Raw genomic sequence first — 25,069 nt, 5'->3', positions numbered from 1 at the left:
GAATTTGAACTTCAAGGCTTTGCATTCAGGCATTGGATGACATCACCCTTGTAGCTGCAGGCTGCATTCTACCCATTTTCAAATGACCTCTCTGTAGAAGGAGGGGCTGCTGGGGACCATTGCTGGTCAATTTGGCTGTGGTCAGTGCAGGTTATGGTCAAGTAACGTAGCTTGAAGCAAACATTTATTAATTGCTTGTGTTTACTGAGAGTATTGCGGGAGCACGCTAACATCACAAGCGCCCCCTTTTGGCATCTGAGTGTGCAAGACTCCTAATTATGTAAAGTGCACATCACACAGTTTTATATCATCCCTATTTACAGTTTATGAGTGAAGTGAGATGAGTCTGTCTCTGTTGGCTCCAGTTTTATATATATATACCATATATAGGCCTGACCACAAACACATTCAGATGTTTGCGATAACTGTGCAAACCAGTGACAATGTGTGAATTTGAGTATCAGAACAGTAAGATTCATTCAGAGATTTTATGATAATTGAACTTTGCCTTATTAAACATGGCCTATAGTGTGTCTAATAGAATAGCTGCAAATAATACAAATATATAAATAAAACTATTCATGCCTGCAGAAAATATGAGATATTTCCCATTTCCATGACTTTAACAAGCAACCCACTGTAGCTATTTTATGCAAATTAAACCTTAGAGAGCATGCCAGCTTTGTGTTGGAAGACCGTGTACTTTTAAAATCAGCCTTATTTAATACAGAGATGTTTGCTCTTGGGGTGGACCTGAACTAAAAAGATGAATATTTGCTCTGACACAGGAAACATCTAGAATTGTTTAATTTAGCCTAAGCAGTACCTTGAAAATCTACCTTTTGTCCTGAATTCCTCTGCAAAGATATTGGTGCATTTCCTGGTATGTGAATGGGCCTACGAAGTCCTGTACCTACAGCCCCATAGCTGTATTAAGGCACTGCTGCCTCTCAGTGCTAGTCTTATGAAATTTAATGGTGATTTGATGATATCACCTCTGTGCTACTCAGTGTTCTCCTTGCTGGAGAGGAAGCTGAACCTGAGGGCCTTCAATCTAAGGATCTCTCTGCCTCTCTTTCACTCTGTGCATCTGTGCTTTCTGAATCCCTCTTGCTGCTTGAATATTACCACACCAATTTTCAGATACAAGTCTCCTGGGGGGCAGCTGTGACATGAGGCCTATACACAGGCACACAAGGCCTTTACAAGGCATGGTAAGGTAGTTCAGGTGATGTATTCTGTTTAGTTTACATCACGTTACTCCCTATAGAATTGCCTGGAAGGCTCAGGGCCTGTTGTTCTCAAATGAGCTCTATAAAGTCCTTATATTATTCTCTCATGTGCAGCATGACAGCATGTGTCACACATGAAGGCTTAAGTGCACATCATTGATGGATTTGTTGTGACTACCATGCAGAGTGCAGTATATGCTGGGTCATCTATTTGTAGTAGGACGTCGAATGCTGAGCGCTTCCATGTTCCGTGTAAGCACTGTGGGATAGCTGAGGTTTTGCTAGCTGTATCTGAAACCTAAAAATAAAAATTTAATTTTATACTCAATGGCCACTTTATTTGGTACATTAGCTTATCAATGACCCCAAAACATATTGGCTTTTTATGCATATACAATACATTTTTTGAATTGTCCATTTGCCACTCTGAGCCCGCATAGTCGACATTTGTTTCCAAGTTTTCACCAATCTTTGGTGTTGGCTTCAATCTACGAGCTACCTTTTAACCATTCCAACAGGAGGCATGGTAATTTAACTTGTCTCTCAAGGATACTAACCTTAATATTTGCTACAAAGCCACCAACATGCACATTGTTTCCATCCAGTCTTGTGTAATGGTGTGAGGGATGTTGTCTTGGCGTACATCATGTCCTTTAAAGCTAAAACCAGGCAAACAGCTAAATACACAGATACCAAGAGTTATACAACTCTGCTGCACAGCACAGCCTGTGAAAAGAGAAGTAGCACACTGATTAGCTCATCTCAGTGAGGACACCCTGCTCTCTAGTCCTATCAGCATTGCTGCTCTCACTGCAGCACACCTTACTGGTTCCCTGTGTTATTTCCCTTACTCCCTCCTCGTCTCTGAGTTTTGCTGTACAAACTATACAGAAGACTGCAAGGTGCTGATTCCAAGTCACATTCAGATACTTACACCACTCGCATGTAAATATACTGTATTTAATGAGGTATTAATTATTACAGAGCTGCATAAATATGTGCCTTTTCACCTGCCTAGAATTCAGCTTTAATACCAGCTGAGCTTCATCTGAGTGCCATTGTGTAGCTGGATGACCATGTGCACATAGGTGTACCTTATTAAGTGGCCACTGAATGTATACTGTCAGAGACCAGCTGTCAAAGATAAAGAGAGTTCCCATATTTCACTTCTACCTTGAGGAACCACTTGAATTTATATAAAGGAGAACGCTACTATGATGGGAAAAATTGCTAGTAATGTTATATAATGTCCGGTTATTACGTGCACTTGTGAGCTTGTTTCAGTGAAACGAGGAGAAAACAATTATGTGTCAAATGCAGTAACCTATAGTAACCAGAGTCAGTAAAGTGGCAATAAAGAGGAAAAAAAAGCCTAAGCTTCTCTTAAATGACCTGTTAAAAGCAAGCAAGGCCTCCTGAGTTTCATTTATTTGGATTTCTCTGATATAAAAAGTACCTCAGGAGGTTATAGGTGTAGTTTTTGAATGTTGCAGAAAACCATGCAAACGCCACAGTCAGTCCTGGGTGAGGATTGCTGTTTCCGCGATAGACTATTTGGATTGGGAAGATTTATCTCCAATCATTCTTGGTGTAGGGACCATGGTATTAGCAGTAGTGTCCCTAGCCTAAATCTAGTGATGCTGCTAGACTTTACTTAACCTGAGTTTGAATTGTTATAGTGCAGCTTTTGTTGGGTTTTCCCTAAGCTCATGGTATTGTTTGCTTATTCCTGTTGCAGGGGAGTGTTCCACAGCAGATAGTGTAATAAGAAACCATATTGCTGAGTTATGAATGTCTCCCTGGCCAATCAGTAGGTGAAATTATTTCCAGTAGTATATGCTGGGGTTGGATATAAATATTTGGTATGACCTTCCAGAATGGTGTTTTGCCTCCTGGGCTCCTGCCAGGACAGAGAATCCTTATACCCTGGGCTGTTACCAGGATGTAGGTGCCTCCTTGGCCTGTTGCCTGGGGAGTGCCTCTGTTAGAACAGCGGAAAGGGTCTGAGGTCTGAGAAGAGTTTGGTTCTACCATGCTGGAGCATCTGGAAAAGAAGTGTCCTGCTAAATTGCAGGGTAATCATGTCTACTTGTCCCCAATATGAAGAGTACAGATTGCCTGTCTCTGCTTAAAGCTCCTTAACTCTGTATTGACTGCTGCTAACTGCAGTTGTGTTTTTGCTGTTTTTTGGGTATCCTCTGTTCTATCCCGCTCTCCTCGAGTTTATTGTCTGTAATTAACACTTTAAACATTCTAGAATGACACAAAGACTCAAGGTTTCCATGAGGTTTGTAATGCTAGCCCACCACGCTGTCTTGGCGTCCTCATCCGCCTCCTAGGGGTAAGGGGTTGCTAAAGCTAATACTGTACATAAAATACAGTAACTCATAGCAAACAGATTTCACCTTCCATCAGTCTATAGAAGGCAGAAATCTGAAAATGTTTTGTCACAATGGGTTAGTACTACATTTGCTGGTTTCTTTTCAATAAACTGAAATGTTTTTTTAACTCACTTGTGATTACAGCCTAACTGTGCAAATATGCTAGCCCTGGGTGCCACAGGAAATTGGTAGCAAAGACACAGATGGTACATGTAATGTGGCAGTGTTGTTATTAAATCTTAGGAGTTTATGTTCTGGATAAACTGAGAAGCCAATAAATTGCACATTCTATTTGTACTTTGGCTGATAGGCATTAACCATTTATTAGCCTTAATAGAGAAATGAATTACAATACATTCATTCCTTCCCCACTTGTTTTTTTTCTTTTTATGTATAGACCTCTCCCTTATATGGCCCTAGCCCCACATATGAAGCTTGTGTGTTGGGCCATGAATATGCAGGCCCTGTTATTTGCTACTACTAGACCATGTTCCCTTTTATTTATAGGCCTAAACCCTCCCCAAAGAATAGCCTGGTGCATGGGGCAATGGTGGCCTCAAAAAGTGGTACAAGCACCAGAAGGAGAAGAAGTATTTTAAACTTTTATTTACAGCATTTTTCCTTTCCATAAGAAATGTTTATTTTCTTGAAATGTGCTACTGAACTTGCTAGCAAATCTGATTACTTTAGAAGTAGTAATTTACCTAGCACAGCCACATCCTTCCTTGCACATTATAGCCCCATCCATTTTGGGAATGGCTCTCTGTGCTGGGCTAGCTGTTCTGCCTCCCTCCTCCCTAGATATTCTTTTATGTAGCAGCCAGGGGTGGAGCAAAGGAGATTACTATAGAGTGTGACTTGAGTGACAGCTGTGAGTCTGCTGGGGATGCTGACATCACATCTAAGATGGGTGACACCCAGCAGCGGCCTCAGGGCTTATGGATGTCTACACAAGGGAGGCTTTTACAGGTAATTAACCAGCCTAAAATACATTAAATGCACATATCTCATGGCCAGAGCCTCACCTAGTATTATGGAGGAAAAAGCTGTCAGCTTCAAGTCTGAAGCTGACAGCTTTTTCTCCATTCAGATCGGCTTCTAACAGGTTACACAGCAAGGAAAGCCTCCCCGCTTTGTAACCTGTCATGGAGGGAGTGCTGCCTGTTCATTACAGGCGGCGATGCATCTGGCTTTTGACAGCTAAGTTAGGTTACACAGCAGCGGGCTTCCCCACTGCTTGTGTAACCTAACATAGTGAGGCAAGAGCTGCAACAGCCTCTACTCTGTTAGAGGCTTGAGCTCTGCGGATGGTTTGGACCAATAGCAAAGCGCCAAAAAAGAAAAAAACCAGTGAGGACATCGATCTCGATGCCTCACCAGTGATGAGCAAGTGAGGGACAGGGGGACTCCTCCCTGTCTCCTCCCTTCCTCATCCCTCCCTCGTCCACACATAGCTTGGTGACCGGATGCGGGTGGGCCTTCAGCGGGCTGGAGGCAGGGCTGGGGGAATGCCTCACCTAGCACAGAAGGTACCGCATATCACTGGATGGGGGAAAGGTGCAGAAAGAATGCGCTGCATTGTATGAGTTCTGTCACTGAAGAATAATTGTTGATTGTTGTGATGTGCATTTGGTTTCGGACGAACTGCTAAATCAACAAATTTCTGACAATTCGACAGTTCATTCGAATTCGAAATACTATATACCCGATATACAAATTACTATATATATTCGGGCATATAGTATTTTGTTGTATGGGCGCCGCCATCTTTGTGCGTCGTCTGACATTACATAAGAAGACACACCACCCTCTTGGGTGCACCAAGATGGTGGCGCCCATTGTTTCTATGCATGCATGCGGTCAATATGGCCGCCACTCTTTTTTTTTCTTTTCAGTGTGCAGTTTTGGATTTGGAGGCTCGTTGCTTCCAGATTCAAAACAGCATAATAACTAATTTTGTCCAAAGCTTTATGCTGTACACTGCTGTATTATCATAAAACTTTTGTTATCAACTTACTTTTTCATGAATACGGAATATTAAAACCATCCCGTTTTTGCCATCCCAATATCCCATTTTTGGCTCAAGAAAATATGGTCAACCTACATAGAAACCTTTTAGTTCCCTATAAAAACATTAGGAGCAGCTTCCTAAATTTAAAACTGAAAGGGAATTTCGGTGGACCCTTTTCATTGTGCACATGTATCCTAAATAGCATTTGCAGTTCATTGATTTTGCTTATTGACTAGAGTTGCTCTTTAATAAAATCCTACCTAGAGTAAAATTTGAGCACACATTCCTTGATATGATATCTGTTTACATATACAGTATGTATAGGTGGCAGGTTCTCTTGATATTGAATACGACTAATGTGGACAACACTTTGTGTGTGTGTCAAGTTCTGAATACAAGTGAGGAAAAATACTTTTTTAGTCTTATGACCTTATCCAGCATGTTGCCATGGTTGTGTAATGACTTGTGTCTTGGAGGCTTTTCAGACACCATTTGAAAAAGTGGTCTTGCTGTAAGGTTACAGGAAAGGTCACCTGAGCAGGCGCTGTGTGAACAGCGTGAATTACAAAAGAAAACAAGCAAAACTGAAATGGATAGTATGTTCTGCTGGGGGTAAAAATAGCGTTACTAGGCTTTAAGAGCAAGTCTCAGCTTCTCAAAGACGGGAATGTTAAGAGACCATTACTTCACTGTTGGAAAGTGCAGCTTGATATTAGATATTGTCTCTGATCCAAAATGTCGCCGGACGTTTCCAGCTAACATTTACTTTTCTGTCCTCTACAGACAGTTCAAGCCCAGGGCCTTAAAGTAAACATGGCTGCACCATAAAAGTAGTGAACAGGCTGTGGCACACAATGCAGGTATCTAGTGGTGTTTGTAATAATTACCTTTAATGACTTCCAGTTATCCGTGTGCCCTGTTCAACAGAGGAATTCCATGATACCACACCCCATAGCTAAAAAAGTACAAACACAATAAAACAGGCATATAGCCTGGTGGGGGCTTTTAAGGTATGCAAACAATGCCTTCAATCAAAACAAAATACATTTTATCAGATAATAATTTACAAAATGAATTGTATTATAATATAATTAAAACATGGTAGCTAAAACATTACAAAGTCAACCATGAAGTACATATGGCAAATACAGTGGTACCTCGTATGCCAGTGGTTCACGAACGCTTCTGTTCACGAACAATTCGGTTCGCGAACAGGAAGTTCAGCAAAATTTTGCCTCTGTTCGCGAACTCAAGCTTCGGTTGACGAACACAACCGCAGCCATTTTCCCTGCTCTGACACATGGTCATGGCTTCCTCTAGTCGAGATCCAAATTTGATTCGGTTCACGACCAAATCGGTTTGCGACCAGAATGGCGTAACTAATTAAGTTCGTGAACCGATGTACCACTGTATAGTTTCCAATATTTGAGCACTGATTCCACAATGACTTAAATGCAGTTTGAGTCGCACAATGTCATGATGAGATAGCACTAAAGTGGTAGTTGGCACATTGATATTTCCTCAATGCGTGTCGCCATACATGGCTTCTTCAGGAGGAAGTTCCTACAAGCTGTTATATCAGAGTAAGTCACAGCAATTAATTAATTCCATGCCAAGCACAGCGAACACAAAAGGAAGGCATTTCATATTTACAATGGCTTACTGTGGACCAGTAGAAACAAGGAGATGGACTGGAGCTATGGAGGCACATCCACATTTGTTAAAGTAATTAAAAAGCAAACTGAAAACACACTAGTCATATATAGATAGACTTAGTTTAAAGAAGTTGCAATCAGCATACAGCACATACCTGACATGGGCTCCCATTACTCCCTTGGATGTGCACAACCGCAAAGTAGCCCCCCTAGCTATAAATACCCCTCCCAATCAGATGCGCATCCACCCCCAGACAAAATGGTGCTACATGTAATGTGGAATCGATTAGCATAGGTGAAAGGGGAGGGATTATGCAAATCAAGGCAAGGCAGAGGGCGGAAACGTCCCCTGCTCAGCCCTCCCTTCACCTCGATTGTACCCCAACAACCAAGCCCCAATGGATCCACAGAGGTTGCAGCTGATTGCATTCGACCACATATGGCTAACAGAGGGATCCATCCTGTCCAGTGCTGTCCAACGGCCTCCAGGGAAAGATATGAATCTGCCTTTGGTGGAGCCATTAAAATGGGAAATTGTTTTATTCCTTCTCTATTTAAAATAAAATGATGTTAGAGGCCAATATGGGCAAGAAAAGTATGCATGTGGGATATTTTCCCCAAATTAGTGTGCCCACTGACCACCAACCAGACAAAATGAAGGTTTCACTCTCTGACACGTGGATGCCCCAGTTACGTGTGCTGTGTTATGGGGGTAGCATTAGGAGATCACCATCATTTGGCTGTGTGTATGCTGAAGAAATTGGGGAAACTATACGTTCTGATGGGGAAATCTTATGACTAGGATGTAAGAAGCCAACATGTGATTCAAGTTGCCAGCTCGTATGAAAGGAAGAAATAGTTGATGGCTTACAAAGCCACCTGCAAACTGTTTTGGGGTGCCAGATTGCAAGCTAGGTCTCTTAATGCTATAAAGAAGACTACACTTTTAGGTGTCTGTTTCTAAACAATTTGCAGAGCTTATTACCCTTAAAATCTCAAAAAATTTGTTCTATATGAATAGTGGGAAAAAAGTACATTTTCTTTTCAGGTAGAATGTAATTTAATACCACGTTATGGCCACTAGATGTAGCTGAGGAGCATATGAAATTAATACTTATTTTCTATGCTCATTGGCTCTATCTAGTGGCCATTATGCGGTATTACATTATATTCAACCTGAAAAGAAAATGCTGTATACTGTGTGTTCTTTTTTTGCCCCTATTCACACAGAGCAAACGTTCACAGAGGTTCGCTGGGTGAACGGCTCTGCAAATTGTTTACATACAGACTCCTTTGCATCCTTTATGAACTCACCCATAAAGAATTCCCAGTGGTTAAGCAGCCCCGCTCCTGAGATCTGCCCGATGGCGCACAGCCTTTTCTTCAAAAAAAAAAGCCCTGGCCAGGCCCTGCATGTGTGGGCCCCAGTTCCCATTCATTTATATGGATGGCTCCTTTTTTAGTACGATCGATTATCCATATGAATGAAGTGGGATGGCAGTATGTATGACTGTCGGGGGCAAAGGCTGGCCAGGACTGTTTTGAAGAGGTGTCTGTGTGCCACCGGACAGATCTCAGGAGTGGGACTGCAGGTATCTACCCATTGGTGAATGCAGTGAAATGGGGAGTCCATAGGTGACACATTTACTTTTTTTTGTAACAAAATGTTTATTGATTTTCAGTATAAAATAAACAGGTATTTTACACACAATAATGTGGTAGCAAAATATCACGTATACATTGCAATATATGCTTAAGTAGTATTAATGGTAACCGGAGGTTATTACAAAGGGTCTGCAAGCAATGTTTTGGGGGTGTCCTTCTCACCCATTGGAACCAAAGGGATCCCTCATAAATGGTTAAGAATATTCTTATCTAGGTTAGGATGGTGGTGCAAAATCCAGGGTTCCCAGACATTTAGAAATTTGGTATTAGTATCAGTCAATATACAGGACAATCTTTCATTAAGCATAATGTTATCCAATCTTTGTGTAAATTCTCAGTAGGGGATGAACTGATTCTTCCAATTGCCTGCTATTGTCAATTTGGCTGCAAGGAATATTTGGTGTGCCAAAGAGCCTTGGGAAGTATGTAAGCCAGGTATGGTGTCATGTAACAGGGCATGTGTGGGATCCTTAGGGACATGTTTATGAAATAGACATGATAATAGATGGTAGATCCTAGTCCAAAAGTGTGAGGCAAATGGGTAGGTCCACCAAGTGTGTAACATGTCTCCAGGGAGGGTGCACCCACCGAAGCATGTGTTGGACGAGGTTGGAAATATTTTAGCTAAACGGGTAGGAACCATATACCAACAGTCCACCACTTTATAAGCTACCTCCTTATTTGTTACATTAAGAGAGCACTTAGAAATATTTATCCACACCCGTTCCCAATCGTCAATGGACCAAGTGAGATTAAGATCCTCCATCCATCTAGCAGGGTAGGTATGCATGTTGAGATGCGTCAAGGAATTGAGTTTGGAGTATAGAGTGGATACCAGTTTGGGTCCATCTGGTGAATGGAGACAAATACGTTCGAAACACGTGAGTGGAACATTCTGGGTCCTCCTTTTCTTCATTAAAGACACAAGTGTTGTAATTGTATGAATCGGAACAATTCGGTGTTAGGGATCTTTTTATGTTCCTTAAGGTATGACCAAGTGGGAACTGTGTTAGTGCGAAAAAAGTGCAAATTTACTTTTTTTTAACCAAGTTGATTTTGTGTTTCCAGGTTTAAAGTATGGCCCATTAATATTATATAAAATAAGATTTTGCTGGACATGCCTTGTATGTTCACCGCGTATTCATTTTATAAACTGTTCACCTACCAAGAGACACATTACTGTGTGTTGCCAGTATAATGATATGCTTATGATACTCTAATGGTATATTTAATTTCATATATCTCACCTAAGTGGTGCTGCTTTCATACCTTAAATATTTACTTGCAGAGTATGGCATGGATGTATTTTTCAGCAGCTAAATTATCATTTTGAGTTCAATTTGACACTGAGTATGTTTCTAAAGTGTACGTATTTCAAATAATCTGACAGGATATAAACTGTCTGTAAGATTAGTTACAATTTCCATGTGTTTGGCTTCAGGGGTTACCATAGAGATGTTGGAGGACTATTCGTTTTGTTGCAGTGTGTGAGAATTTTATGTTTTGGGTTTGGTATTTTAGAATGCCAACAATGCTGAGACAACGCTGAGGAGATCCGGACTAGATTCAAAAGCACTTTTACAGCATTTTAAATATAGTAATAGCTATTGTTAGTTTCAGAAATATGAAGCTAAGTTCATCTCTTTGTAGAGTTTTGTTACTCTTTGACTTTTTCATCTGATTTTACTTTTAAAACAACTTAATCATCCAAGTGAAACTCCAGCCAAATTTTTGTTTTCACTCTGTTAGGGAAGGAACGAAGTCCCCCTGTTTGCTGGATTGGAACCCAACTACTCATGAGAGCCCATGGGCTTAAATGTCAATACGTTACATTAATAAGTAGTTGAGAATGTTCACACGGAAAAAAGTGAATATTAAGTAAAGTATTGCCTTCCCTTTCGCCACATCGGTGGTGCTGGTGGGCATTGTGGAACCGTTCACCTCCCGCTATGTGGATAGGACTTTACTTTGATTACTATTTTTTTTATCATCGTAAAACTATTTTGTTTCATCTGAAAAAAGTCTCAACTTCCTACTGTTGAGATGCTTATAACTCTACTGGATGTGGTTGTCTCTAAATACAAACTTATTTATACAGCTCGGGCTTGCTAAGGTGTGGGGTCCTTGGATGGGGGGGTTCCACCTAGTAATGCTTGAGTACAGCTGGTACCTTTTGAGATAAGATAGCGGTGTTCTCGGGCAATGTTGCACTGACCTGAAGGGTAATGTCTTGTTGTGGATGGCTGTGTGTATGTGTGTGGTGTGCATGTTTGTCTGTTTATTGTTTCAGAGAATAGTTGCCTTGTCGCACTCCTTACCGGAAATCCCCAATTGCAGGTTGGGTGCTCATAGGGACTGCGGATGGCGCCGCTAGACAATTACTGTAGAAAGATGTCGCCAGCACACCAAAATCATTTCAAATCAAAAGGTGTCTATTTATTGAAATGTTATCAGAACAAGCACTTTCAGGGCCATGTAGGGTCCCCTTTATCAGGCTCAGCAATGATCCCTGAGTGGTCATTGCTGAGCCTGATGAAGGGACCCAGTGTGGCCCCCAAAGCACTTGTTCTGATGACATGGCGTTGCAATAAATGGACACTTTTTGTATATTGTTTCAGTTGCAACCTGCGTGGTGCTTGTTTTCGTTTTTTTTTTAACCATATTGTTTTTGTATTGAAAATTTTGAAAATGCCAAATGAACACCTTTAAAAGAAGTAGCGATGAACTTCAATTATCCAGCCAGGTAGAAAGCAAATTTATTTTTATTTTTTTTCCTCTGCACATGATTGGATAATTATTTAATTGGAAAAATTAAACATTCTCAACTCCTATAGTAAATTGGCCTCATTGTAAGTATCAATGATAGGAGAACTATGTAGAAAAGCCTTAACCCCATAGTTCTCCTTTAACTTTGTAAAAATGTTTTCATTTGTTTTATTGTTTTTACTTTATTGCCTTTTTATTTTTTACATTTTTATTTAGTTACATTTTTAACTATTTATTACTTTTTTTTTTTACTAATTTTTTTTTAAGATGTTGAAAGGTGATGCGAGGAATCTGACAGTGTACTCTTGCCCTTCTGTTGTCTTGTACCAGTCTTGCCACTCTCCGTTCTGCCCTAAGATTGACTAGTCGCTGGGGGCCACAATTGGCACGTTCAGACCCAGATTTTCGTCTGACAGTCCAGTCTTTAACCTCCCTGGCGGTATTCCCGAGTGTAGGTCGGTGTTACTTTTCCATACTATAAGCGGTAACCCCGAGCTACGCTCGGGAAAGCCGCATAGCATTTACTTACCTTGTCCCTCGAGCCGCGTTGTGTTCTGCGGCCAATGCCGGCTTCCGGGTTCCATCCCCTTGCGAGCGTACGCGTTGCAGGAACCGGCGGGATATAAACAAAAACGACAAAGACTAACGACATAAAAAAAATTAAAAATCATACCGCCAGGGAGGTTAAACACTTTAACAACAGCTGCTCTTGAACACTTAAAGGAGAACTATTAGGTGAGTGCTTTTCACTCACCTCATAGTTCTAGCCGACCTGTGACAATGAGACTGTCACAGGTCGGCTCAGTAGATCGGGAAGTGAGCGAACACATAACGGCGTTTGCTCACCTCCCGATCCTGTCACGGCTCTCTGCCGTGACAGGGGAGGGGCTGGATTCCCCCCTCCCTGCTCCGATCCGCCAGCGTTGACTGGCGGAACGGATGGGGGAGGGGGCAGGTACAGCTGGCTCTGCCTCTAGATAGGCAGAGCCAGCTGTCAGTCACGCACCTGGGCGGATCCAGACATAATTGTCTGGATCCGCTTCAGTTGCGGCGTCTCAATATACCGCGAGCTACAGCTCGCGGTATACTGAGCTTAGGGTGATGGGAGGACGCTAGTTTGTGTCCTCCCCTTACCCTAAGGAGAACTATGTAGAAAAGCCTTAACCCCATAGTTCTCCTTTAACTTTGTAAAAATGTTTTCATTTGTTTTATTGTTTTTACTTTATCGCCTTTTTATTTTTTACATTTTTATTTCGTTACATTTTTAACTATTTATTACTTTTTTTTTTACTAATTTTTTTAAAAACTTTTCGCAGCGCCGCTCTAGGCGCTCGTTTAATAAAAGTAAAACCAGCCCTGCTACTTGTCCGTAGCAGGGCTAAAACAGTGAGAAAACCACTTGCCCGGCGCCCGGAACTACACGTCCCGGGCGTCGGGCGATACGAATTCCACACCCCTGATATATAACACTGTGAATAGTTTATTGAGTATTTGAAAATGTTTAATAACATGTCTATATCATTATTTCTTTTGAAAATTGGTTTCTTCTAAGGCTCAGTCCTAATCCTGATATTTTATTATTGCTAGGAAACCATTATGGTATAACACAAACTACCTCTTATATTGCTGATTGGCTTCGGTGATGGAGGTGCCTGGTAGCACCTCACAGTAAATCTGATTCCCCTCACAAAAGCTGTCCCACATGATTCTGGTGGGCTGGTGAGGGTCTAGTGACCCCACTGGTAAGATCTCATCAGATCTTTTTATAAACAAGCGAATCTCTTCAGTCTAAGAAATGTTGCAGTTCTGCATGGAATTCTGAGCTTCTTACTTTTCCTCTAAGTAGATAATACTTGTGACACAAATAATGTCCTCTGACAACTGCTTGACTTAGCATAGACACCATCAGGCTCATTCAACAAGGGAGTGCTCGCAGGTTTTAGGGCTCTTACTTATGGACATAAAAAAAGTTTGTTAAGGTTTGTCATTGGTTCAGGATGCCGATTATGGCTATCGGGTGGGAAGTTTTTTTCCAGAGATTTCTATTTTTCTCATGAAAAACTAAGATTATCTTACAGTCTCTGATGTCAGGCATTTGAAGTTAATAGCATTTGTAAGTTAAGATCTGAGGGGGATGATGTTCCAAGGGACTCTATTTCAGTGTCTCAGACCCAACTGCATTGCAGTACGTTTTGGCAAATCCTTCCTGAATTTTGAATATGTGGAAATCCAATGTCTTTGTTCTAAATTTAGTACATCTGTACGATGGCTGCCAGCAAATGTGATTTATGAATGTGAAAAAATGCCTGGTCACTATTGCTATTAAAGTAAACCTTGACAACAGTATGTTTAAACCAACATACCCATGCAAGTGCTACTACCATTGGGTTCTAGTAAACAACTTCCATTAATTAATTTGAGTCTCCAGAGAGCATTGTTAGCTTCCCACTCTCAGAATGCAAATATTTCTGAAAGTCTGTGTTGAACAGGGCCAACCAATCAGAAGCCGATTAATCGATTATTTAAAAAGTTGACAACTTTTTCAATAATCGATTATAATCGATTATGTCGATTAGTTGTTGCAGCCCTAGTTGAGTCACGCCCCCTGCATTCTTCTGTGTAATGCTGGTGAACAATGTCAGTGACATTGTTCACTTATGTTATCAATACCCACCACAAGCACCAATCTAATCTTGTGTGCGTATGTATACGTGTGTAATGAACTTGGGACCAAAAATCAGACTTACATTTGTAGTTCTTGCAGGTTGAGTATTAGGGATACACTGAAATTAAATTTGTAGACTGAAACCACAATTTCAGGCCGACCCCAAAAGGGTTTTTCCAACCTTTTTAAAATTATCTTATTTTTATTTATTATTTGAAGGGTGTCCCTCTGTGTCCCCTCCGATCCCCGCATCCCCTGCCAACACGGGAAGAGCAGCATGGATCGGAGAGGACACAGAGCAAAGCTTGCAGCCGCCACCCAGAAGCAGGGGATGCAGCGTATTTTCAGCCGTTTTTGTACTATCTGCATTTTGGTAATAGTTCCATTTTCGGCAGAAATTTCGGTGCTTCCCTATTGAGTACCTCTCATATACACTCATAAACACATACCGTATATAGTGTTTGCATTGTTTTTTGTTTTTTTCCCACAAATTATTTTATTATTTTCAAATAGACATTACAATAAAACATAAACTATACTAGAATAACATCAAAAGTATAGACAAATAAAGACGAAAATATTGTGGGAATTACATACGCTAAAATATATTGTTTGCATTGTTTGAATGTGTTTTAATTGTCTAGCTTTCCAGAGGACACTGAGCAAGTCTCATTCTTCCCTGACAGTGTAATGGCTTTACAGCTTTCATGCTATAGAAAGCCGCTTTGGATGTGCATTGTAGGAGGTCACTGGAGCACCTGGAGCAAAGACACCTAAACATGCATAGTATAGGCATAGTCATGCACCTAGGGGTGTATTTATAAAATGTTTGCAATGCCTTATGGTCACCAGACGGAGCTGAGGAGCATAGGAATTACCTATGTTCCTTGGCATCCTCTAGTGGCTATAGTGCGGTGTGAATGTACAAGTCAGATATTCGCAGAGTGAATGGCTGTGCAACTGTTTTATATAGACTCCCCATAGTGTCCTTGATAAATGTCATCTGCAAGGAGTGGACGTTGGGTTCAAGGAAAAAGCAACTAAGGAAACGGCTCCATCTAGTAACCTGACCCCACAACTTTTAGAAGGAAGAGGAGGAAGGATGTCTGTCACTTACCTCTTTGGTTAAATTTGTTTTTTTGTTGCTTGGTGTGTTTTGTTAAATTCTCAATTGGACACTGCTTGTTAACGTCCCACTGGACTAATGGTCTATGGATCACCATCTGTGTCCCCCCAATGTATGACCTAGAAAATATAGTTTTTGTACTCACCCTTATATTCTTTTTATTTGAGGAACACAGCTTGTTGAGTTAGAATTGTCGCATCAATAGACATCTATGTAAGTTTTGGATAATTTACGCACAATGGAAACTTTAGCCCACCAATATTTCGATAATTGTTGTTCTGTGCGGCTCCTTGAAGCCCCCATGACTGTTTTATGCCTTTTGTGCTGTTGCACAACTTTTTTTGGGGGGGCAACAAGTAACATAATTATCAACCAGCCTCTTTAGCAAGCTCCACCTGCAGTAGAAAGCAAAAAATCCCAATAAAAGGAGACAATATCTAGCTTTGAAGAACATAAGTGCAATCCTGACAACAAATGTTAAAGTAGTTTTGTGAACCGAGCCTTAGCAGCTCTCATTTCTCCTCTTCAGTGACATCAAAGACAAAGTAAAAGATCTGACATAAATCAGAAAAAGCAACTTTGCTGTTTTGAAGGATTGCAATCAAAGGAAATGGTTTTTCTAACTACATAAACTATGGGAAGAGAGAGGTCACAGAAAAGCACTGCCACCTTGGATACACTGCACTTTAGAAGTGATTCTAAAAGCTGGCGTGAAGCATCTGACACCTGGGGTTTGATTCATGGTGATATGGAAAATGCACACACAAAGTTGCTAATGTACATGTAACATAGCACTGGTTTGTTAGATAATTTCCTCTTCTTCAGCCTCTGCTTGTATCTCTGTGAAAGCTTCACAATCCGGGCAAACAACAGGGCAATATCTGATTATATAATGTGCTCGTTTTATTGGAAAACTTTTAAAGGTTGCACGAGGCACAAACTGTTTTCCGTTTAGTAGGGAGATTAATTTGCACATTGCAGCAATTTTACAAATTACATTTGTTTTTACCTAATCAGTGAATTCTGGTGCAGGTGCTTTGGCACTGGTATCTTTCAATGCAGGAAACACTGGTCTGTGGCGTAGAGGATCCTAGTGTGGGAGAGGCAAATATGTCAACAAGGAATTAAGTTTACATAAGGTTAAGATAGTGTTAGTGTTACAAGGAGTGTTAGTGTTAAAATTACAGGGAGGGTTAGGTTTAGGCTACAGGGAGCGCTAGTATTAGAATTACAGTAAGGACTAGTGTTAGTTTACAGGAAGGGGTTAGTTTTAGGCTGGGTTCACACCTAGGCGTTTCGAATATGCGCGTTTGTCGCGCGTTTCGTGCCGAGCGTTTTTACCGCAATTCGCAGTAAAAAACTGTGCGACAAATGCGCGTTTCCGAGGGCTACCTGGCTGTATCCCAATGGATATGCGCGGCAAATACGCCCCAAAGAAGCTCCTGTACTTCTTTGGGCTCAGGGCGTTTTGTAGCGCGTTCATACGACCTGTAATACGCCCAGGTGTGAACCATACCCATAGGAAATAATGTGATTTCGGTGTTTGAGCGTTTTGCAGAGTGTAGGAACGCGCTAAAAAATGCCCAGGTGTGAACCGGGCCTTAGAGTACAGGGAGGGTTAGTATGAAGGATACAGGGATGGTTACTGTGAGAGTTACAGGGAGGTGAAGTGTTTGAAATACAGGGAGGGTTAGTGTTGGGTTACAGGAAGGATTAGGTTTAGGGTTACAGGGAGGTTAAGCGTTAGAATTACAGGGAGGGTTAGTGTTAGGTTACAGGGAGGGAAACTTTTAGGGTAACAGGGAGGGGTTAGTTTTAGGGTTACATGGAGGGTTACTGTGAGAGTTACAAGGAGGTTAAGTGTTAGAATTACAGGGGGGTTAGTGTTAGGTTACAGGGAGGGAAACTTTTAGGGTTACAGGGAAGATTAGTGTTAGGGTTACAGGAGGTTTAGTGTTAGGGTTACAGGGAGGGTTAGTGTTAGGGTTACAGGGAGGATGAGTGTTAAAAGTAGGGATACACTGAAATTTTGCCCGCCTAAACATATCTGCCGAAAATAGTACTTTGCGCAAAATGCCAAAAATACCATCTTTCAGTCAAAATTTTGTGAATTCGGCCTTGGAGGTTAAGTGTTAGAATTACAGGGGGGTTAGTGTTAGGTTACAGGGAGGGAAACTTTTAGGGTTACAGGGAAGATTAGTGTTAGGGTTACAGGAGGTTTAGTGTTAGGGTTACAGGGAGGGTTAGTGTTAGGGTTACAGGGAGGATGAGTGTTAAAAGTAGGGATACACTGAAATTTTGCCCGCCTAAACATATCTGCCGAAAATAGTACTTTGCGCAAAATGCCAAAAATACCATCTTTCAGTCAAAATTTTGTGAATTCGGCCTCACTGTAGGTGTGAAAATGTCCTAGAAAGTATCTCCTCAAAAATAAGGCTCGTTAGAAGTTATGCCTGCACAGTATTTTACTCTAAGCTTTGTGCAGTTTCTTTATTTTTCTCTTGAAAGAGTTTTGTTGAGAAACACTATTTTGTAAACTGGTCACAAACATGGGTAATTCAGATTGCACATCTGATGAAAAAAATGCACAATCAGAAGTTGCCTTTGGAGCGTAAGATTCAAATGGTAGGTGATGGAAAATCCAAACTGGAATAGAAAATTTCAAAATCACAAACGATAAAGACACCTTGTTTGAGTAGAGTGGAAAGGTTAGAACATCTGTAAGGGGACATTTTCCTTCTCTTTCTCTCCAAAGTTTTAAGCCCTCCATACTATTGTACCAGGTAGAGCTGCAAGGAAAAAGATGGGCTATATCACAGATGATGAACAAAAGATAAGAGCACCATGTAAAAATAACGTAGCAGTTGCTTAAAGTGGAAGTGTTTACCCTTTCTTGGAGATCAGTTCAAAGTGGTCTAAGGTTAGGCAAATATCATCATACATTTGTATTTGGGTATAACATCACACTTCTTTTTATATTCTTTTATTTTGCAGGCAGAAATCCTTAGCATGCTCAGCCACAGAAACATCATCCAGTTTTATGGAGCTGTACTTGAACCACCTAATTACTGTATAGTTACAGGTAGGAATATTTTTATTATTCAAATATTGCTGTTGAATTAAATAGACCAGAGACTAAAGAAACAGGGGTGTTGTCCAGAACAGTAGTAAATGTAGATCTGTTCAGTGGCTGATTGAAATGTTTCATTATCTTTGATAAAACTGTTTATACTAAGTTTTCCTAAGTGTGTTTTTTTTTTTATCACTGTGCATACCAAATAATGTGGCTAAAAATCGTGGGGTATGAAAGCAGATAGTTATGTTGTGTTGCTGTTAAAGGAATGTATAGTGGTTTTGTACATATTTTCTTATTTCTGAATAATTTGTATACCCATAAATAGCCAAAGTGAGGAGCTTTAGACTCCTTTTTAGCATGTTAAAGGGCTTTGTTACATGGGCATTTGAGATTGGGGATATTAAGCAAATCTATTGCTCTGTCCTGAATGGGTAATTCACATATTTGCTTTAAAATGATCTCAAATGCATACTGAATACATCTAAAAGTATACCGCATTTGCCCAGCTACATACTCCTTGCAGTTTATGTTGTTACTGTTCCCCCTGTTGTTAGAAGCCTTTTGATTATAGCGCTGGGTACCTCAATTTGAAATTTAGTAATAGCAGTTACTCATCCCTCTAACTTCCCTACCCCATCCCCTTCCCTCATATGCCTCCCTCAGAGGCTTAAATTGAAGGCGGAATGTTTGAAAGGAAACAGCTTGTGCTGTGCTTACTCTTTAGAATCCTCAGAGTGCTCTGGTAATCTAATGTCAAAAGTTCACCCTGTATTAAATGTTTATTTGCTAAGCAATGTTTGTGTATATACTGTATGAGCTTTAAAGGTTATTAAATTTTTTTAATAACCCTTGCAGTGGAACTACCCCTGCACTGTTTGTTTTTGTCTAGGTGCTTTAAAAAAAGGGTTTGTTTTTGTCAAGGTGCTTAAAAAAGGGTTAATAAACGTTTTCCCTGAAGATCTTCTTTAAAACAAGCCCTCATTGACCTGTGTAGCTGCTGACACTGTGGGGCAAGTCATCTTCAAAGTTCACAATAAAAGCACTGAAGTCGTTTAAATAATTTTCTCTGCAGCACAGTTCACCCTTATTCCAGCTGAGTGAGATTTGGGACAGAATTTCACAAACCTCTATCAGGCTTGCTATTGTTCGATAGGGACATATCACTGCATTCCTATTCACATCAAATCATGGAGTTAATTTGGGAAATTTAACTAAGCATTTGCAGCACTTTTCTGGCAGTATTGTGGCATTCGAAAGTGCTGCGCCAAAGTCAGTCACTTGGTAGTTCCCCAATGGGGAACTAGTCTCTCAGATTCCTCATCAGGTTCCATTCACCCATCAGTAAAACTCCTTACCAACTGCGTCTGTCTGTGTGACAGGTGCAGTGGCTGGTCAGGAAGCTCATTAGCGCTGAGCCTTTGATTTACGAACTGTGCAGTATGGACAATCCAGCCTCATCGCTAGCCCCCCCACCATGCCTACATGCGACCAATTCATGTATTGGTATCTAACAAGCACACAAATCTACGACACTCTTTTATGAATTCCAGGGTATTTGTGGATGGAGACATGTTAGTCATTCATTTATGCCCTGTGCACCTTAAAATATCTGTTTTTTAGCACAGATAGAGCTTAATATGTAGATCAATTTTCCAACTGCATACAGCTGTTTCAGATTTGTTAGTTGTAATAAGTGCAAGACCGTGGGTCTGTGGCCTTGAAGAGCTTATCTGGTTTTGCCTGTGCAGTGTTTTGTTAGAACTTAGCGCATTGCCTTTTTGCAGCCGTTTATACCCTGTGTCTTAGGAAGGATTATATCACAAGTATCATGTGTACGAAGCGTCTTATCCTCCTCATGGTAACAGTTATGCTTCTTGCATTAATAATCTCAGCCGGCATAATGAAGCATTAAAAAGTGACCCATCAGATAACTATAATTCGCTTAATTTGTCTTTTAGCTATTATCAAAAAGAGTAGAATTCGTTTACATAATGTAACTCCCCTAATCCCCCTGCTTATTAGTACTCCGTGAGCTCCCCTATTCGCATATATAAATATCATTTTCAAGCCTTTTCTTACGATTAAGAAAGGATTCTCAAGTTCTCAGTTTGTATTTTCTGCCCTGAATAGAAGGAATGAATTCTTCTGTTATTTATATGATAATAGAAAGTCTATGCCGCTGTGACCATGGAGATAATTCAATAAAGCAATAGACAAAATGTAGAGGTATTATAAACCACTGCAGCTCCAACACCCTTTATGTGCCAGATGTCTGTGAAGGTTCTCATTCATCCAGGTCATGGTATATCTGTAAAAAATCAGTCAAAGCAACTGGACTTGCCGTATTTTTTCTTGAAGACGTTTCACTGGTCATCCAACCAGCTTTCTCAATTCAGAAATGTGCAAGTCATTCTGAATTGAGAAAGCTGGTTGGATGACCAGTGAAACGTCTTCAAGAAAAAATACAGCAAGTCCAGTTGCCTTGAATTATTTTTTATAGATTTTTTTGTGTGCCAGAGCAATTTTTTATTTTAAATTTCAGCTCTGGCCCTTATAATCAGCAATTAATGTTAATACCAAAGTATAAAAGCAGACCTCCGCCTTGCTACTTATATGAAAGTGCCAGCATTACAGGAATCAATATGCAAAGCTAAATTCATATAACCTATTATTGCTTGCCTCACCCACTGCGATTATCTAATTTCCTCTGCACCCCCTACCATAAAACCATGCCTCCATCTTAAAAGCGGACATCATCAGTGCATTCCTCTGCAATTTCTCTACATTTTGTGTGTCAACCCACCAATGACGTCGGCACCATAAGCCGTGTGTGTGCCATATGATGTATTGAAAAAAACAAATCTCAATATTTCCTTTGAAAGTTGAACCTGACTCTGTCAAGTCTGTCTGATAGTAAGTTTTATTTAGTCAGGGCACCCTTTAAAACTATACAAAATCTCGAGGAACCCCAGTCTAAAATGTCAGATTTTAAGGGGGATCCCCTGCAAGAACACACAAAAAAATGGGTCCCCCTTCACATCGTAGTGCCCCCTTTAAATCAAGACTTCCCTCCCTTCACATCAGTCACCCTTTGCATCAGTAGCCCCCCTTTACATCTGGAGCCCCCTTCACATTAGTCTTCATTCCCCCCTTCATTATCACAATCCTACTGCCACAAAATCTTGAGGCACTCCTGAGGAAGCCAGATATATAGAAGGTACACCTGTGTGCCACAGCACCTTGGTTGACAAAGTCTGCATTAAAGGACCAATATGAAGGCCCAGGAGGCCTTCATTTGTTCCAGTGTGACACAAATTTTGCCCTTTGGGACTGTTCATAAACAGCCTGAATGACAGCATTTACCATTGAGATTTCACTTAAGCTAAACTATTTAAGCAGTAAGACCTTACTATGGCCATACCACTGCTTTAAAAAGTCCATTTATAAGTTGATTTATAAAGCACAGACAAAACACTGCAGACTCCACACTGTGCCCTAGATTTTATAAATGGGTCATAAAAAGCAGACTGCAGTGTGGCCAAACATTGCTGTATATAACATGGGGCGAATATCGATATCCACTCTTTGTTATTAATGGAGCGCTCACTGTTTATTCCAAGCATCTTTATGGTCTACCTTAAAGCTGTTCCCAAATTTGTAGCCTTAATAAATGTTAAACTGGTTTCTGCTTTCTACCTTTTTTTCTAAGCTGTGTGGCTACCAGGTGGTGATTTCCCAGAGCTTTGTACACATACACTTATGCTTTATTTTTGGACTTGTTGATATAACTGTTGACGGAAACATCAGTATCACTCAGCAGCCTGAGCTGTGCTCTCTCTGTTTGTCTGACCACGTTTCTCCGGTGCTTTAACATATAGCGCACAATATAATTGCATTGTTCACTAGGTAAATCTGCTTCTTGACGGCATGTATAGTCTGTTCATTGGGTTCATAAAATAGATCCACTTTATGTAAATGATCTTATCAGTATGTATTTATGTTTTAAAACACTTGTTTCTGTGTATAATATATAATTGTACAGTATGTCTGCATTGGTTGTCATATTTGCTCCATATTTGTGCTGCAAACTGGTTGTTCTTTACGGCTCCTTCTCATCAAGCAAATATCGACTGAAAGGAACTCCAGGAAGAAAGTTTTATTAACCCTTTTAGTGGTGCTACCTCGGCACTGCAAGGGTTAAGAGCTCTTTTTGTCTAGGTTCAAAAATAACAAAGTTTATATTCACCCTGAAGCTCCGAACCGGCCAGCAGTCACAGCGCTCCCTCCGACCTGTCTCCTACGCTGCAGCATTGAACTGTTCCTCAGCATCCTAATGTCTATCCACTTTGTTGATGATTTACGGGACCCTAGACTGATGCAGAGGAGGGGGAGAGAGGCTGGAAGAACAAGCCGGCTCCACGGTTCAGGTGAGTATAACTTTTTTTAACATAGACAAAAATGAGCAGTTAACCCTTGCAGTGTGGGAGTAGCCTCACTGCAAGGGTTAATAGAAGTTTTTGCTGAAGTTCTTCTGTGATGGAAATAATGCACTTCCTGCCTCTCAGTTATCTTTTTGCAATAGTTGTTAAGAAAGAAGCTATAATGAGAAAGTAATAGCAATGAACCACTGAGCACTCCCTCTAGGGGCTGATATCCAAATATCTTCATCTAATAATGAAAATATAGCAAATCTAAGGGCTTGTGCACACCATGTCTGTTGGGCTGTGTTTTTCTGAACACCACCCCATATGTATGGTCTGAAACACACACAGAAAAAAACTGTCTAACAGATCATTCAGAATATCCTGGCATTTCGCAGTAAACAGAGACTAGTAGAACTGTCGCAGGCATGTGCACTCACCTCTATGTGCCAACACTTTATATCTATGCTTGCAGCTTTATAGGGTAACAAAGTATCATTAATTACATTTGAAATAATAATGATTGTCCCTTCTCTATCCATGTGTATTGAATATGGTAGACATATCCTGGCACAAATCGACAGAACAGTAGCGATCCAGAAAGGCACTACTTGCATTTGCAAAGGAAGAAAGAAAGAATAATTATGCTAAGCTTTCCAGGATACCATTTATCACAGCGACTCAAAGGTCTGATCGTGTTTTCCTCTTATCTCTCCCCTGACAAACTTCCAGGTTAATATTAGTTTACAGATATGAGTAATATTCAGTAGTGTGAGCTGCACCAAACTGATTAACAGTAAGTAAACAGGGTTGTGTATGCAAATGGAGATCCATGGAAGCCAGTGCATTCTGCTTCTTTCCTTGGATCCCATAGAATGTATAGACAATATTAATAATATAAAAATAGGCCATTTTGTTGGGGGGGGGGGGAGGGGGGCTGCTCAAAATATTATCACAAGATGTCTTATTGCTTCTTAAAGCTGACATTCTGTGGCAAACGGAAGGTCTGCTTTTTGATTTGATTTTCTCCCTCAGCCAAAAAACATATTGGTAGGGTAATTGGTGCTAATGTTGGTGTGCCCCTGTATAAGGTAGACGTAAGATTTCAGTCTTCTAATGGGCAGAGATTGGTTCTATACAGTGGCGTAACAACCTTTCTAACAGCGCGGGAGACGGGAGGCCGCGCTTGTTGGTGGATCCAGCAATCAGGTGAGTATTAGAAGAAGAAAAAAGTTTTATTTTATGTTCTATTCTTAGTTCTATAATGACATTGTAGTACTTTCAGGTGGAATACAGCTGCATAACATATCAGCTAGGGAACCACAAGTCCCAGCATGCCCTCATTGCCCCTGTACAACAACCAGATATTGCCGTTCCCTGGGTGATATGTGTGCATGTGGGGGGATGTACAGGGACAATGATGGCATGCTTGGACTTGTAGTTCCTTAGCTGATATATATGTGGGGGGGTACAGTTCCAGTGGATGTTTATATAATATGGGGGGGGCGAAAAAAAATTCTGCCCCGGGCGCCCATAACTCTGGTTACGCCACTGGTTCTATATCGAGTAATATGTCAGAACTATAAATTTGTCAATGAAGTCTTGTATTTTACTCATTGCCTGAAGTTGCTGTTTAATAGAACTGCAATAAACATCAGCTACAGTTAACATTTTTCCACTCTTTCCACCAAATTTCCTGTTTACTTTTCCGTAAAAGTCTGTTTGCTGCCAATGACGATGGCGTGCCTGCAGCAAGGTTACTACAAACATGAGCAATGCATCACTGGTTAAGAAATTCAATTTCAGATGGAATATCGGGATTGAAATTACATATTTCCACATTAACTCTTCCCTCCTGCTGTGACCAGATGGTTCTTGTCGGGTACAGTTTTAATGACAGAAATGACAGCTGGACTGAAGAGAGAATCTGAATTCCCCATCACAGTACAGCCGACCTTCCTGCCGCCTTCTTCTCATTACTGATTCGCTTACTAAAGGGGAATTCTAGATCATACCGCATTGCTTTTAAGCCGTAAAAAAATGCTGTGACCGCCACATTAAAAAATATATA

At 40.7% G+C, this 25,069-nt stretch overlaps 1 protein-coding gene across 2 annotated transcripts in view; it reads left to right on the top strand.

Annotated features, from left to right (window-relative positions):
* The window catches only part of LOC108800631 (mitogen-activated protein kinase kinase kinase MLT), a 120,836-nt gene that overhangs the window by 1,653 nt on the left and 94,114 nt on the right, over window positions 1-25,069 (top strand). For both annotated transcript variants that reach the window (XM_018572621.1, XM_018572627.1), the window contains exon 2: window positions 18,496-18,583. In XM_018572621.1, the coding sequence (XP_018428123.1) occupies window positions 18,496-18,583 (88 nt within the window). The remainder of the gene's footprint in view (window positions 1-18,495; window positions 18,584-25,069) is intronic.

Source organism: Nanorana parkeri, unplaced genomic scaffold (genome assembly GCF_000935625.1).
Source record: "Nanorana parkeri isolate BGI_ZX_2015 unplaced genomic scaffold, ASM93562v1 scaffold44, whole genome shotgun sequence".
Classification (NCBI taxonomy): Eukaryota; Metazoa; Chordata; class Amphibia; order Anura; family Dicroglossidae; genus Nanorana; species Nanorana parkeri.
The sequence above is the reverse complement of the archived record's forward strand: the minus strand, read 5'-3'. Positions and strand labels throughout refer to the sequence as shown.